Source organism: Dendrobates tinctorius, unplaced genomic scaffold (genome assembly GCF_039654945.1).
Source record: "Dendrobates tinctorius isolate UK_male_01 unplaced genomic scaffold, ASM3965494v1 ptg000182l, whole genome shotgun sequence".
Taxonomy (NCBI): domain Eukaryota; kingdom Metazoa; phylum Chordata; class Amphibia; order Anura; family Dendrobatidae; genus Dendrobates; species Dendrobates tinctorius.
This window is the reverse complement of record NW_027361849.1, coordinates 2047097-2064160: the sequence shown is the minus strand read 5'-3', so window position 1 is coordinate 2064160 and position 17064 is coordinate 2047097. Positions and strand designations below refer to the sequence as shown.

General features: G+C 48.6%; 1 protein-coding gene across 3 annotated transcripts in view; it reads right to left on the bottom strand.

The window, feature by feature from the left end:
* The window catches only part of LOC141054986 (protein mono-ADP-ribosyltransferase PARP14-like), a 73229-nt gene that overhangs the window by 38492 nt on the left and 17673 nt on the right, over positions 1–17064 (bottom strand). For 2 of the 3 annotated variants that reach the window (XM_073551912.1, XM_073551911.1), the window contains 2 exons: positions 11870–12106; positions 11552–11773 (listed from right to left, as the gene is read on the bottom strand). The exons of the other annotated variant lie outside the window; for it this stretch is intronic. In XM_073551912.1, the coding sequence (XP_073408013.1) occupies positions 11552–11773; positions 11870–12106 (459 nt within the window). The remainder of the gene's footprint in view (positions 1–11551; positions 11774–11869; positions 12107–17064) is intronic. 3 annotated transcript variants of the gene reach the window in all.

Here is a 17064-nt window from a genome sequence, read left to right as displayed (position 1 = left end):
CTTGTACATAGGGGGCAGTATTATAGTAGTTATATTCTTGTACGTAGGGGCAGTATTATAGTAGTTATATTCTTGTACATAGGGGGCAGTATTATAGTAGTTATATTCTTGTACATAGGGGCAGTATTATAGTAGTTATATTCTTGTACGTAGGGGCAGTATTATAGTAGTTATATTCTTGTACATAGGGGGCAGTATTATAGTAGTTATATTCTTGTACATAGGAGCAGTATTATAGTAGTTATATTCTTGTACAAAGTGGGTAGTATTATAGTAGTTATATTCTTGTACATAGGGGGCAGTATTATAGTAGTTATATTCTTGTATATAGGAGCAGTATTATAGTAGTTATATTCTTGTACACAGGAGCAGTATTATAGTAGTTATATTCTTGTACATAGGGGGCAGTATTATAGTAGTTATATTCTTGTATATAGGAGCAGTATTATAGTAGTTATATTCTTGTACATAGGGACAGTATTATAGTAGTTATATTCTTGTACACAGGAGCAGTATTATAGTAGTTATATTCTTGTACATAGGAGCAGTATTATAGTAGTTATATTCTTGTACATAGGGGGCAGTATTATAGTAGTTATATTCCTGTACATAGGGGCAGTATTATAGTAGTTATATTCTTGTACACAGGAGCAGTATTATAGTAGTTATATTCTTGTACATAGAGGCAGTATTATAGTAGTTATATTCTTGTACATAGAGGCAGTATTAAAGTAGTCATATTCCTGTACATAGGGGCAGTATTATAGTAGTTATATTCTTGTACACAGGAGCAGTATTATAGTAGTTATATTCTTGTACATAGGAGCAGTATTATAGTAGTTATATTCTTGTACATAGGGGGCAGTATTATAGTAGTCATATTCTTGTACATAGGAGCAGTATTATAGTAGTTATATTCTTGTACATAGAGGCAGTATTATAGTAGTTATATTCTTGTACATAGGAGCAGTATTATAGTAGTTATATTCTTGTACATAGGAGTAGTATTATAGTAGTTATATTCTTGTATATAGGAGTAGTATTATAGTAGTTATATTCTTGTACATAGGGGCAGTATTATAGTAATTATATTCTTGTACATAGGAGCAGTAATATAGTAGTTATATTCTTGTACATAGGGGGCAGTATTATAGTAGTCATATTCTTGTACATAGGAGCAGTATTATAGTAGTTATATTCTTGTACATAGAGGCAGTATTATAGTAGTTATATTCTTGTACATAGGAGCAGTATTATAGTAGTTATATTCTTGTACATAGGAGTAGTATTATAGTAGTTATATTCTTGTATATAGGAGTAGTATTATAGTAGTTATATTCTTGTACATAGGGGCAGTATTATAGTAATTATATTCTTGTACATAGGAGCAGTAATATAGTAGTTATATTCTTGTACATAGGGAGCAGTATTATAGTAGTTATATTCTTGTACATAGGAGCAGTATTATAGTAGTTATATTCTTGTACATAGGAGCAGTAATATAGTAGTTATATTCTTGTACATAGGGGGCAGTATTATAGTAGTCATATTTTTGTACATAGGAGCAGTATTATAGTAGTTATATTCTTGTACATAGAGGCAGTATTATAGTAGTTATATTCTTGTACATAGGGGCAGTATTATAGTAGTTATATTCTTGTACACAGGAGCAGTATTATAGTAGTTATATTCTTGTACATAGGAGCAGTATTATAGTAGTTATATTCTTGTACATAGGGGGCAGTATTATAGTAGTCATATTCTTGTACATAGGAGCAGTATTATAGTAGTTATATTCTTGTACATAGAGGCAGTATTATAGTAGTTATATTCTTGTACATAGGGGCAGTATTATAGTAGTTATATTCTTGTATATAGGGGGCTGTATTCTAGTAGTTATATTCTTGTACATAGGAGCAGTATTATAGTAGTTATATTCTTGTACATAGGGGGCAGTATTATAGTAGTTATATTCTTGTACATAGGAGCAGTATTACAGTAGTTATATTCTTGTACATAGGAGCAGTATTATAGTAGTTATATTCTTGTACATAGGAGTAGTATTATAGTAATTATATTCTTGTACATAGGGGCAGTATTATAGTAGTTATATTCTTGTACATAGGGGCAGTATTATAGTAGTTATATTCTTGTACACAGGAGCAGTATTATAGTAGTTATATTCCTGTACATAGGGGCAGTATTATAGTAGTTATATTCCTGTACATAGGGGCAGTATTATAGTAGTTATATTCTTGTACACAGGAGCAGTATTATAGTAGTTATATTCCTGTACATAGGGGCAGTATTATAGTAGTTATATTCTTGTACATAGGAGCAGTATTATAGTAGTTATATTCTTGTACATAGGAGTAGTATTATAGTAGTTATATTCTTGTATATAGGAGTAGTATTATAGTAGTTATATTCTTGTACATAGGGGCAGTATTATAGTAATTATATTCTTGTACATAGGAGCAGTATTATAGTAGTTATATTCTTGTACATAGGAGCAGTATTATAGTAGTTATATTCTTGTACATAGGAGTAGTATTATAGTAGTTATATTCTTGTACATAGGAGTAGTATTATAGTAGTTATATTCTTGTACATAGGGGCAGTATTATAGTAGTTATATTCCTGTACATAGGGGCAGTATTATAGTAGTTATATTCTTGTACACAGGAGCAGTATTATAGTAGTTATATTCCTGTACATAGGGGCAGTATTATAGTAGTTATATTCTTGTACACAGGAGCAGTATTATAGTACTTATATTCTTGTACATAGGGAGCAGTATTATAGTAGTTATATTCTTGTACATAGAGGCAGTATTATAGTAGTTATATTCTTGTACATAGGGGCAGTATTATAGTAGTTATATTCTTGTATATAGGGGGCAGTATTATAGTAGTTATATTCTTGTACATAGGAGCAGTATTATAGTAGTTATATTCTTGTACATAGGGGGCAGTATTATAGTAGTTATATTCTTGTACATAGGAGCAGTATTACAGTAGTTATATTCTTGTACATAGGAGCAGTATTATAGTAGTTATATTCTTGTATATAGGGGGCAGTATTATAGTAGTTATATTCTTGCACATAGGGGCAGTATTATAGTAGTTATATTCTTGTACATAGGGGCAGTATTATAGTAGTTATATTCTTGTATATAGAGGCCGTATTATAGTAGTTATATTCTTGTACATAGGAGCAGTATTATAGTAGTTATATTCTTGTACATAGGGGGCAGTATTATAGTAGTTATATTCTTGTACATAGGAGCAGTATTATAGTAGTTATATTCTTGTATATAGGGGGCAGTATTATAGTAGTTATATTCTTGTACATAGGGGGCAGTATTACAGTAGTTATATTCTTGTACATAGGAGCAGTATTATAGTAGTTATATTCTTGTATATAGGGGGCAGTATTATAGTAGTTATATTCTTGCACATAGGGGGCAGTATTATAGTAGTTATATTCTTGTACATAGGGGCAGTATTATAGTAGTTATATTCTTGTACATAGGGGAAGTATTATAGTAGTTATATTCCTGTACATAGGGGCAGTATTATAGTAGTTATATTCCTGTACATAGGAGCAGTATTATAGTAGTTATATTCTTGCATATAGTAAGCAGCTGTTTGTGCCATTACCAATAAGACTGACTACATATCCCAGAATCTCTGTCTCCGCTTTTGGTGTTTTGGTGGCTGCCTGCCTGCCCCTCTCTTAGGGCATGTAGGGTGATGCTATAATTACTCATTCCCAGCTGTGCTCTGTTGTTCTCTTCCTTGCTGGACTCCGGGTGAATTGCTGCCCACCATGTGAGACACAATCCATGCACAGAAAGAGCAGTGGAGAGGAGACATGTGATGTGTGACCTCCGGAATATCAAGGAGGGGAGTGCGCTCCCTGCCTTCAGACTTCTGGACGCTCATCACTGTTGACATCAATGTCAGATGTATGTTGATGGCAGGTGAGCATTACCAGTGGCTTTACCATGAATATTACCGGTGGCCTTACTGTGAGTGTTACCGGGGGCCTTACTGTGATTGTTACCGGAGGCCTTACTGTGAGTGTTACCGGGGGCCTTACTGTGTTTGTTACCGGAGGCCTTACTGTGAGTGTTACCGGGGGCCTTACTGTGATTGCTACCGGAGGCCTTACTGTGATTGTTACCGGAGGCCTTACTGTGAGTGTTACCGGAGGCCTTACTGTGATTGTTACCGGAGGCCTTACTGTGAGTGTTACCGGAGGCCTTACTGTGAGTGTTACCGGGGGCCTTACTGTGAGTGTTACCGGGGGCCTTACTGTGAGTGTTACCGGGGGCCTTACTGTGAGTGTTACCGGGGGCCTTACTGTGAGTGTTACCGGAGGCCTTACTGTGAGTGTTACCGGGGGCCTTACTGTGAGTGTTACCGGGGGCCTTACTCTGAGTGTTACCGGGGGCCTTACTGTGAGTGTTACCGGAGGCCTTACTGTGATTGTTACCGGAGGCCTTACTGTGAGTGTTACCGGAGGCCTTACTGTGATTGTTACCGGAGGCCTTACTGTGATTGTTACCGGAGGCCTTACTGTGATTGTTACCGGAGGCCTTACTGTGAGTGTTACCGGAGGCCTTACTGTGAGTGTTACCGGGGGCCTTACTGTGAGTGTTACCGGAGGCCTTACTGTGATTGTTACCGGGGGCCTTACTGTGATTGTTACCGGAGGCCTTACTGTGATTGTTACCGGAGGCCTTACTGTGAGTGTTACCGGAGGCCTTACTGTGATTGTTACCGGAGGCCTTACTGTGAGTGTTACCGGAGGCCTTACTGTGAGTGTTACCGGAGGCCTTACTGTGAGTGTTACCGGGGGCCTTACTGTGAGTGTTACCGGGGGCCTTACTGTGAGTGTTACCGGGGGCCTTACTGTGAGTGTTACCGGAGGCCTTACTGTGAGTGTTACCGGGGGCCTTACTGTGAGTGTTACCGGGGGCCTTACTCTGAGTGTTACCGGGGGCCTTACTGTGAGTGTTACCGGAGGCCTTACTGTGATTGTTACCGGAGGCCTTACTGTGAGTGTTACCGGAGGCCTTACTGTGATTGTTACCGGAGGCCTTACTGTGAGTGTTACCGGAGGCCTTACTGTGAGTGTTACCGGAGGCCTTACTGTGAGTGTTACCGGGGGCCTTACTGTGAGTGTTACCGGAGGCCTTACTGTGATTGTTACCGGAGGCCTTACTGTGAGTGTTACCGGGGGCCTTACTGTGAGTGTTACCGGGGGCCTTACTGTGAGTGTTACCGGAGGCCTTACTGTGAGTGTTACCGGGGGCCTTACTGTGAGTGTTACCGGGGGCCTTACTGTGAGTGTTACCGGAGGCCTTACTGTGAGTGTTACCGGGGGCCTTACTGTGAGTGTTACCGGGGGCCTTACTGTGAGTGTTACCGGAGGCCTTACTGTGAGTGTTACCGGAGGCCTTACTGTGAGTGTTACCGGAGGCCTTACTGTGAGTGTTACCGGAGGCCTTACTGTGAGTGTTACCGGAGGCCTTACTGTGAGTGTTACCGGAGGCCTTACTGTGATTGTTACCGGAGGCCTTACTGTGAGTGTTACCGGAGGCCTTACTGTGAGTGTTACCGGAGGCCTTACTGTGAGTGTTACCGGGGGCCTTACTGTGAGTGTTACCGGAGGCCTTACTGTGATTGTTACCGGAGGCCTTACTGTGAGTGTTACCGGGGGCCTTACTGTGAGTGTTACCGGGGGCCTTACTGTGAGTGTTACCGGGGGCCTTACTGTGAGTGTTACCGGAGGCCTTACTGTGATTGTTACCGGAGGCCTTACTGTGAGTGTTACCGGGGGCCTTACTGTGAGTGTTACCGGAGGCCTTACTGTGATTGTTACCGGAGGCCTTACTGTGAGTGTTACCGGAGGCCTTACTGTGAGTGTTACCGGGGGCCTTACTGTGAGTGTTACCGGGGGCCTTACTGTGAGTGTTACCGGGGGCCTTACTGTGAGTGTTACCGGGGGCCTTACTGTGAGTGTTACCGGGGGCCTTACTGTGAGTGTTACCGGAGGCCTTACTGTGAGTGTTACCGGAGGCCTTACTGTGAGTGTTACCGGGGGCCTTACTGTGAGTGTTACTGGGAGCCTTACTGTGAGTGTTACCGGAGGCCTTACTGTGAGTGTTACCGGAGGCCTTACTGTGAGTGTTACTGGGAGCCTTACTGTGAGTGTTACCGGAGGCCTTACTGTGAGTGTTACCGGGGGCCTTACTGTGAGTGTTACTGGGAGCCTTACTGTGAGTGTTACCGGAGGCCTTACTGTGAGTATTACCGGGGGCCTTACTGTGAGTGTTACCGGGGGCCTTACTGTGAGTGTTACCGGGGGCCTTACTGTGATTGTTACCGGAGGCCTTACTGTGAGTGTTACCGGGGGCCTTACTGTGAGTGTTACCGGGGGCCTTACTGTGAGTGTTACTGGGAGCCTTACTGTGATTGTTACCGGAGGCCTTAATGTGAGTGTTACCGGGGGCCTTACTGTGAGTGTTACCGGTATCCTTACTGTGAGTGTTACTGGGAGCCTTACTGTGATTGTTACCGGAGGCCTTACTGTGAGTGTTACCGGGGGCCTTACTGTGAGTGTTACCGGTGGCCTTACTGTGAGTGTTACCGGGGGCCTTACTGTGAGTGTTACCGGGGGCCTTACTGTGAGTGTTACTGGGAGCCTTACTGTGATTGTTACCGGAGGCCTTACTGTGAGTGTTACCGGAGGCCTTACTGTGAGTGTTACCGGAGGCCTTACTGTGAGTGTTACCGGAGGCCTTACTGTGAGTGTTACCGGAGGCCTTACTGTGAGTGTTACCGGGGGCCTTACTGTGAGTGTTACCGGTGGCCTTACTGTGAGTGTTACCGGGGGCCTTACTGTGAATGTTACCGGGGGCCTTACTGTGAGTGTTACCGGGAGCCTTACTGTGATTGTTACCGGAGGCCTTACTGTGAGTGTTACCGGAGGCCTTACTGTGAGTGTTACCGGAGGCCTTACTGTGAGTGTTACCGGGGGCCTTACTGTGATTGTTACAGGAGGCCTTACTGTGAGTGTTACCGGGGGCCTTACTGTGAGTGTTACCGGGGGCCTTACTGTGAGTGTTACTGGGAGCCTTACTGTGATTGTTACCGGAGGCCTTACTGTGAGTGTTACCGGGGGCCTTACTGTGAGTGTTACCGGAGGCCTTACTGTGAGTGTTACCGGGGGCCTTACTGTGAGTGTTACCGGCGGCCTTACTGTGAGTGTTACCGGGGGCCTTACTGTGAGTGTTACCGGGGGCCTTACTGTGAGTGTTACTGGGAGCCTTACTGTGAGTGTTACCGGAGGCCTTACTGTGAGTGTTACCGGGGGGCCTTACTGTGAGTGTTACCGGCGGCCTTACTGTGATTGTTACCGGAGGCCTTACTGTGAGTGTTACCGGGGGCCTTACTGTGAGTTTTACTGGGAGCCTTACTGTGTTTGTTACCGGAGGCCTTACTGTGAGTGTTACCAGAGGCCTTACTGTGAGTGTTACCGGAGGCCTTACTGTGAGTGTTACCGGGGGCCTTACTGTGATTGTTACCGGAGGCCTTACTGTGAGTGTTACCGGTGGCCTTACTGTGAGTGTTACCGGAGGCCTTACTGTGAGTGTTACCGGGGGCCTTACTGTGATTGTTACCGGAGGCCTTACTGTGATTGTTACCGGAGGCCTTACTGTGAGTGTTACCGGCGGCCTTAGGCCTCTTTCACACATCAGTTTTTTGCCTTCAGGCGTGATCCGGCTTTTTTTTGTAAAACCGGATCCGGCAAAATGCAATGCCGGATCCAGTTTTTCCCCATTGACTTGCATTAGCGCCGGATCGTGCCGGATGGCATTGCGTTTCATCCGTTTTTTGCCCAGGAACAGATATAACCTGCTAGACGGATCCAGCAAAAAAACGGATCCGTTTCTACAGTTCTCCAAAATTTATGCCGGATCCGTTTTTTCTAAAAATAGCCGGATCCTGCCTGACGGCAAAAAACTGATGTGTGAAAGTAGCCTAACTGTGAGTGTTACCGGAGGCCTTACCATGAATATTACTGGTGGCCTTACTGTGAGTGTTACCGGAGGCCTTACTGTGAGTGTTACCGGGGGCCTTACTGTGATTGTTACCGGGGGCCTTACTGTGAGTGTTACCGGGGGCCTTACTGTGAGTGTTACCGGCGGCCTTACTGTGAGTGTTACCGGCGGCCTTACTGTGATTGTTACCAGGGGCCTTACTGTGATTGTTACCGGAGGCCTTACTGTGAGTGTTACCGGGGGCCTTACTGTGAGTGTTACCGGAGGCCTTACTGTGAGTGTTACCGGGGGCCTTACTGTGAGTGTTACCGGGAGCCTTACTGTGAGTGTTACCGGGGGCCTTACTGTGAGTGTTACCGGGGGCCTTACTGTGAGTGTTACCGGGGGCCTTACTGTGAGAGTTACCGGGGGCCTTACTGTGAGTGTTACCGGGGGCCTTACTGTGAGTGTTACCGGGGGACTTACTGTGAGTGTTACCGGGGGCCTTACTGTGAGTGTTACCGGGGGCCTTACTGTGAGTGTTACCGGGGGCCTTACTGTGAGTGTTACCGGGGGCCTTACTGTGAGTGTTACCGGGGGCCTTACTGTGAGTGTTACCGGGGGCCTTACTGTGAGTGTTACCGGGGGCCTTACTGTGAGTGTTACCGGGAGCCTTACTGTGAGTGTTACCGGGGGGCCTTACTGTGAGTGTTACCGGGGGCCTTACTGTGAGTGTTACCGGGGGCCTTACTGTGAGTGTTACCGGGGGCCTTACTGTGAGTGTTACCGGGGGCCTTACTGTGAGTGTTACCGGGGGCCTTACTGTGAGTGTTACCGGGGGCCTTACTGTGAGTGTTACCGGGGGCCTTACTGTGAGTGTTACCGGGGGCCTTACTGTGAGTGTTACCGGGGGCCTTACTGTGAGTGTTACCGGGGGCCTTACTGTGAGTGTTACCGGGGGCCTTACTGTGAGAGTTACCGGGGGCCTTACTGTGAGTGTTACCGGGGGCCTTACTGTGAGTGTTACCGGGGGACTTACTGTGAGTGTTACCGGGGGCCTTACTGTGAGTGTTACCGGGGGCCTTACTGTGAGTGTTACCGGGGGCCTTACTGTGAGTGTTACCGGGGGCCTTACTGTGAGTGTTACCGGGAGCCTTACTGTGAGTGTTACCGGGGGGCCTTACTGTGAGTGTTACCGGGGGCCTTACTGTGAGTGTTACCGGGGGCCTTACTGTGAGTGTTACCGGGGGCCTTACTGTGAGTGTTACCGGGGGCCTTACTGTGAGTGTTACCGGGGGCCTTACTGTGAGTGTTACCGGGGGCCTTACTGTGAGTGTTACCGGGGGCCTTACTGTGAGTGTTACCGGGGGCCTTACTGTGAGTGTTACCAGGGGCCTTACTGTGAGTGTTACCGGGGGCCTTACTGTGACTGCTATCGGGGGCCTTACTGTGAGTGTTACCGGGGACCTTACTGTGAGTGTTACTGGGGACCTTACTGTGAGTGTTACCGGGAGCCTTACTGTGAGTGTTACTGGGGACCTTACTGTGACTGCTACGGGGGCCTTACTGTGAGTGTTACCGGGGGTCTTACTGTGATTGTTACCGGAGGCCTTACTGTGAGTGTTACCGGAGGCCTTACTGTGAGTGTTACCGGGGGCCTTAGTGTGAGTGTTACCAGAGGCCTTACTGTGAGTGTTACCGGGGGCCTTACTGTGAGTGTTACCGGAGGCCTTACTGTGAGTGTTACCGGAGGCCTTACTGTGAGTGTTACCGGGGGCCTTTCTGTGAGTGTTACCAGAGGCCTTACTGTGAGTGTTACCGGGGGCCTTACTGTGAGTGTTACCGGAGGCCTTACTGTGAGTGTTACCGGGGGCCTTACTGTGAGTGTTACCGGGGGCCTTACTGTGAGTGTTACCGGAGGCCTTACTGTGAGTGTTACCGGGGGGCCTTACTGTGAGTGTTACTGGGGACCTTACTGTGAGTGTTACCGGGGACCTTACTGTGAGTGAAGGAGCCTTACTGTGACTGCTATCGGGGGCCTTACTGTGAGTGTTACTGGGAGCCTTACTGTGAGTGCGGGAGCCTTACTGTGACTGCTATCGGGGGCCTTACTGTGAGTGTTACCGGGGGCCTTACTGTGAGTGTTACCGGGGGCCTTACTGTGTTATCGGGGGCCTTACTGTGAGTGTTACCGGAGGCCTTACTGTGAGTGTTACCGGGGCCTTACTGTGAGTGTTACCGGGGGCCTTACTGTGAGTGTTACCGGGGGCCTTACTGTGAGTGTTACCGGGGGCCTTACTGTGAGTGTTACCGGGGGCCTTACTGTGAGTGTTACCGGGGACTTACTGTGTTACCGGGGGCCTTACTGTGAGTGTTACCGGGGACCTTACTGTGTTACCGGGGGCCTTACTGTGAGTGTTCCTGGGGGCCTTACTGTGAGTGTTACTGGGAGCCTTACTGTGAGTGTTACCGGGGGCCTTACTGTGAGTGTTACCGGGGGCCTTACTGTGAGTGTTACCGGGGGCCTTACTGTGAGTGTTACCGGGGGCCTTACTGTGAGTGTTACCGGGGGCCTTACTGTGAGTGTTACCGGGGGCCTTACTGTGAGTGTTACCGGGGGCCTTACTGTGAGTGTTACCGGGGACTTACTGTGAGTGTTACCGGGAGCCTTACTGTGAGAGTTACCGGGGGCCTTACTGTGAGTGTTACCGGGGGCCTTACTGTGAGTGTTACCGGGGGCCTTACTGTGAGTGTTACCGGGGACTTACTGTGAGAGTTACCGGGGGCCTTACTGTGAGAGTTACCGGGGGCCTTACTGTGAGAGTTACCGGGGGCCTTACTGTGAGTGTTACCGGCGGCCTTACTGTGAGTGTGACCGGGGGCCTTACTGTGAGTGTTACCGGGGGCCTTACTGTGAGTGTTACCGGCGGCCTTACTGTGAGTGTGACCGGGGGCCTTACTGTGAGTGTTACCGGGGACCTTACTGTGAGTGTTACCGGGGACCTTACTGTGAGTGTTACCGGGGGCCTTACTGTGAGTGTTACCGGGGGCCTTACTGTGAGTGTTACCGGGGGCCTTACTGTGAGTGTTACCGGGGGCCTTACTGTGAGTGTTACCGGGGCCTTACTGTGAGAGTTACCGGGGGCCTTACTGTGAGAGTTACCGGGGGCCTTACTGTGAGAGTTACCGGGGGCCTTACTGTGAGTGTTACCGGCGGCCTTACTGTGAGTGTGACCGGGGGCCTTACTGTGAGTGTTACCGGGGGCCTTACTGTGAGTGTTACCGGCGGCCTTACTGTGAGTGTGACCGGGGGCCTTACTGTGAGAGTTACCGGGGGCCTTACTGTGAGTGTTACCGGCGGCCTTACTGTGAGTGTGACCGGGGGCCTTACTGTGAGTGTTACTGGGGACCTTACCGGGGCTGCAGACAGTGCATTAGTGGTTGCTAGATCCCCACTATGACATGAATTGTCCCAATATGATCTCCTAGAGGAATTACCTGGATCGTGTCTTTGTCTTTTGGGTGAAGAACAATTTCCACTTCCTTGAGATTTTGTGGTTTATTTTTGGAGCTGAACTGGGAAATTTCATCGAGCATCACAGTAGCTACGAAATCCTTGGGGAAGGCCAGATTTCCGGTTCCTAGGGCCGGGATGGACAGGGACTTCATCTGCTGCTGGTTTGTCCATGTCAAGCAGTGCTGGATAACTCCCCGCAACACCTGGTACAAGGATTAGAAAGTGATGGACACTGAGCCTCGGTCCTGGGACGGATCATAACGCTTTCCCGCTGGCATGTGGGAGAGCAGCTGGATTACCGTCTCCGCGGATCCTCGTCCATTGTCCCACCGCGGAGTCACAGCATGAAGGACGTTCTTACAGCTGAGGCTGCAGCCATGGGTGGCGATGACCGTCCCTTCGGACACCGGAGTCCCCGTGGTGGTGTCGGCCAGGATCTGCTGCAGACCGGCACCAGCACGGCGGTATATGGATTTGGCGACTTCACCCTTCGTGAGATCCAGATCGCCGGCCACACTGTTCACTATCACGTCTGTCTGCAAAGTGGAGAGACACAGTGAGGAACGCACCACGAAAACCACCACGGGATGGAGGAAAGCGCCACGCTACACTTCTGGGCAGCGGTTCTCCAGGTCCCTTAAAGGGGCATTCCTGTCTCCGACATTTATATACTTCATTAGTAACTGGAGAGTCACACCTGCGCGGCTAGCCCTCCATTCCCGGAGGTGAGCGCCCCCCACCCGGCACAGCACAGCTTATGTGGACGTCCTACAACCGCTGCTAACTGGAGGAGCCTATAGAGTTGTGTGTCCACCGAAGCCCACGCTCACACGTCCGCCACGTGGTGGCAGCAGGTCACAGAACGCATCACCTGTCACATCGTGACACCACACAATCTGTTATGCAGAACGGAGTTTCCTCTCCTCAATTGTAGATTTTCTGGACTTCTCTTCTTTTAACAAGATTCACATCAGTCACATGGGCGTAGTCAGAAGTGCAGACCTTCACTGACATCTATGGGAGAGTGTTGTGGGCATGCTCTGTGATCAGTGCAGGGAGTGGGAGGAGGTGAGCTACGACATCACCTATATACGTCTATGGGAGAGTGTTGTGGGCATGCACTGTGATCAGTGAAGGGAGTGGGAGGAGGTGAGCTACGACATCACCTATATACATCTATGGGAGAGTGTTGTGGGCATGCTCTGTGATCAGTGCAGGGAGTGGGAGTAGGTGAGCTACGACATCACCTATATACGTCTATGGGAGAGTGTTGTGGGCATGCACTGTGATCAGTGAAGGGAGTGGGAGGAGGTGAGCTACGACATCACCTATATACGTCTATGGGAGAGTGTTGTGGGCATGCTCTGTGATCAGTGCAGGAAGTGGGAGGAGGTGAGCTACGACATCACCTATATACGTCTATGGGAGAGTGTTGTGGGCATGCACTGTGATCAGTGAAGGGAGTGGGAGGAGGTGAGCTACGACATCACCTATATACGTGTATGGGAGAGTGTTGTGGGCATGCTCTGTGATCAGTGCAGGGAGTGGGAGGAGGTGAGCTACGACATCACCTATATACGTCTATGGGAGAGTGTTGTGGGCATGCACTGTGATCAGTGAAGGGAGTGGGAGGAGGTGAGCTACGACATCACCTATATACGTCTATGGGAGAGTGTTGTGGGCATGCTCTGTGATCAGTGCAGGAAGTGGGAGGAGGTGAGCTACGACATCACCTATATATGTCTATGGGAGAGTGTTGTGGGCATGCACTGTGATCAGTGAAGGGAGTGGGAGGAGGTGAGCTACGACATCACCTATATACGTCTATGGGAGAGTGTTGTGGGCATGCACTGTGATCAGTGAAGGGAGTGGGAGGAGGTGAGCTACAACATCACCTATATATGTCTATGGGAGAGTGTTGTGGGCATGTTCTGTGATCAGTGCAGGGAGTGGGAGGAGGTGAGCTACAACATCACCTATATACGTCTATGGGAGAGTGTTGTGGGCATGCTCTGTGATCAGTGCAGGGAGTGGGAGGTGGTGAGCTATGACATCACCTATATATGTCTACGGGAGAGTGTTGTGGGCATGCTGTGATCAGTGCAGGGAGTGGGAGGAGGTGAGCTACGACATCACCTATATACGTCTATGGGAGAGTGTTGTGGGCATGCTCTGTGATCAGTGCAGGAAGTGGGAGGAGGTGAGCTACAACATCACCTATATACGTCTATGGGAGAGTGTTATGGGCATACTCTGTGATCAGTGCAGGGAGTGGGAGGAGGTGAGCTACAACATCACGTATATATGTCTATGGGAGAGTGTTGTGGGCATGTTCTGTGATCAGTGCAGGGAGTGGGAGGAGGTGAGGTACGACATCACCTATATACGTCTATGGGAGTGTTGTGGGCATGTTCTGTGATCAGTGCAGGGAGTGGGAGGTGAGGTACGACATCACCTATATACGTCTATGGGAGAGTGTTGTGGGCATGTTCTGTGATCAGTGCAGGGAGTGGGAGGAGGTGAGCTACAACATCACCTATATACGTCTATGGGAGAGTGTTGTGGGCATGCTCTGTGATCAGTGCAGGGAGTGGGAGGTGGTGAGCTATGACATCACCTATATATGTCTACGGGAGAGTGTTGTGGGCATGCTGTGATCAGTGCAGGGAGTGGGAGGAGGTGAGCTACGACATCACCTATATACGTCTATGGGAGAGTGTTGTGGGCATGCTCTGTGATCAGTGCAGGAAGTGGGAGGAGGTGAGCTACAACATCACCTACATACGTCTATGGGAGAGTGTTATGGGCATGCTCTGTGATCAGTGCAGGGAGTGGGAGGAGGTGAGCTATGACATCACCTATATATGTCTATGGGAGAGTGTTGTGGGCATGTTCTGTGATCAGTGCAGGGAGTGGGAGGAGGTGAGCTACGACATCACCTATATACGTCTATGGGAGAGTGTTGTGGGCATGTTCTGTGATCAGTGCAGAGAGTGGGAGGAGGTGAGGTACGACATCACCTATATACGTCTATGGGAGAGTGTTGTGGGCATACTCTGTGATCAGTGCAGGGAGTGGGAGGAGGTGAGCTACAACATCACCTATATACGTCTATGGGAGAGTGTTGTGGGCATACTCTGTGATCAGTGCAGGGAGTGGGAGGAGGTGAGCTACAACATCACCTATATACGTCTATGGGAGAGTGTTGTGGGCATGATTGGTGATCAGTGCAGGGAGTGGAAGGAGGTGAGCTACGACATCACCTGTATATGTCTACGGGAGAGTGTTGTGGGCATGATCTGTGATCAGTGCAGGGAGTGGGAGGAGGTGAGCTACGACATCACCTATATAAGTCTACGGGAGAGTGTTATGGGCATGCTCTGTGATCAGCGCAGGGAGTGGGAGGAGGTGAGCTACGTCATCACCTATATACGTCTATGGGAGAGTGTTGTGGGCATGTTCTGTGATCAGTGCAGGGAGTGGGAGGAGGTGAGCTACGACATCACCTATATACGTCTATGGGAGAGTGTTGTGGGCATACTCTGTGATCGCAGGGAGTGGGAGGAGGTGAGCTACAACATCACCTATATACGTCTATGGGAGAATGTTGTGGGCATGATCTGTGATCAGTGCAGGGAGTGGGAGGAGGTGAGCTACGACATCACCTATATACGTCTATGGGAGAGTATTGTGGGCATGATTGGTGATCAGTGCAGGGAGTGAGAGGAGGTGAGCTACGACATCACCTATATACGTCTATGGGAGAGTTTTGTGGGCATGATTGGTGATCAGTGCAGGGAGTGGGAGGAGGTGAGCTATGACCTCAAATATATACTTCACATAGAGCACAAGATGATATGAGCCTCTACGCTACATGGGTATATACTATCGCTGTTATCACTGAGCTGAGGTGTCAGTGGCAGTTTCCACCATCTATGACAGAAAACCTGCGAGGACGCTGAAAGCGATAACTAGTGATAGTATGAGCGAGCGATATATGATTAGTGCGCTGTACAATGGTACGTGATATTTCAGCATAAAATATATATACATTTTCTGAGACGTAGAGGATTACAAACAGGCAAAGAAAATGCGACAGGCGCCATAAATACACCTGCAATCCAGAGAACGCCAATCAGGTGATGTGCGAGGGGCCGCTGATCAGTCTTGGGCTTTGTGATCTTGTTTCTTTGGTGAGGAATGTCACATCACATGAAAGCCTTGTGTGTCTGATATACGTTTTCACAAGGTTGTGTTGTTAGCTTATGGCAGCAGTGTCCTACGCAGGCGGGAAAACAAAATGGCAGAGTCTACTGCGATATTCCCAGCACATGAGAGCAGAGGAGGAAACTCCGCAAAGGCTATCCATGGTGACAAGTCGCAGACATTGGGGATCAGCGCCCTTCATATTCTACAGTTGGGCACTGGGTAGCCAAATTTTAAAACGGGCCACTCCAGCCCCAGCGGTGAGGAGCGTCCTGGACGGCCGAGAGTGGTGGTTGTTCCGGAGATCGTCGATGCCGTGCACAGCCTCATACTGGAGAATCGGCGAGTTTCAGCTAAAGCGACAGCGGACATCATGGGGACTTCCCGTGAGCGTGTTTGTGTAATCATCCGTGAACATTTGGACATGAAGAAGCGATCTGCAGCGTGGCTCCCCAAATGTATGACAACAGATCAGAAAAGCATGCCAGTGAAAACTTCCCCGTCCATCTGTCAGCATTCCCAGACTGATAAGAACTTCCTGGATCGACTGGTCACTGTGCACGAGACCTGGATTTATTTGTATGACCCTGAAACCAAGGAGCCGTCAAAAGAGTGGAGGCACAGAGGTTCTCCTCGTCCACAGAGGTTGAAGGGGCAGAAATCAGCCACTAGCATGATGGCGTCTGTGTCCTGGGATAAGGAGGGCGTGCTGCTGGTGGACGACCTTCAGAAGGGTCCCACCATCAATGCAAGGTCTTACATGGAACTTATGGACCAATTGAAGGCAGCTCTGAAGGCCAAACGGCGCGGCAAGCTGGAATCAACACCTCCGCTCACACTGCACAAGCAACCAAGGCAAAACTGGCGGAGCGGGGCGTCCAGCTGGTTGACCTCGTTATCAAATGCCCCTTTAGAGTTAAATCCCTGCGTAAGTTTCCCGGACACCTCCAGCTCAGGGATGCTGACCTCTGTAGATGCTGCCTCATCCTCATCACCAGCCAGCACACAAAATGGAAACCTGTCATCCGCAGCCTGCCACAAGGTTTCTTTGGGAGCAACCTGGCTGTTGTCCGGGCAATCAGACGTACTCCCTTTCCCCTGCAAGTCCCAAAATAACACAAAGTCCCACCCCATTATAATAGGGTCCAATAGGTCCTTGACCTCACGGGACTCGCTGCCACAGTTTGTGTTTATGACCTCAGGATAGTCCTTAGCGTTGCTATGGATACAGCGGACGCCCACCATGTTGTCAGGAATTAGCTGGTGGGAAATTGCGGCCCTCACTAGG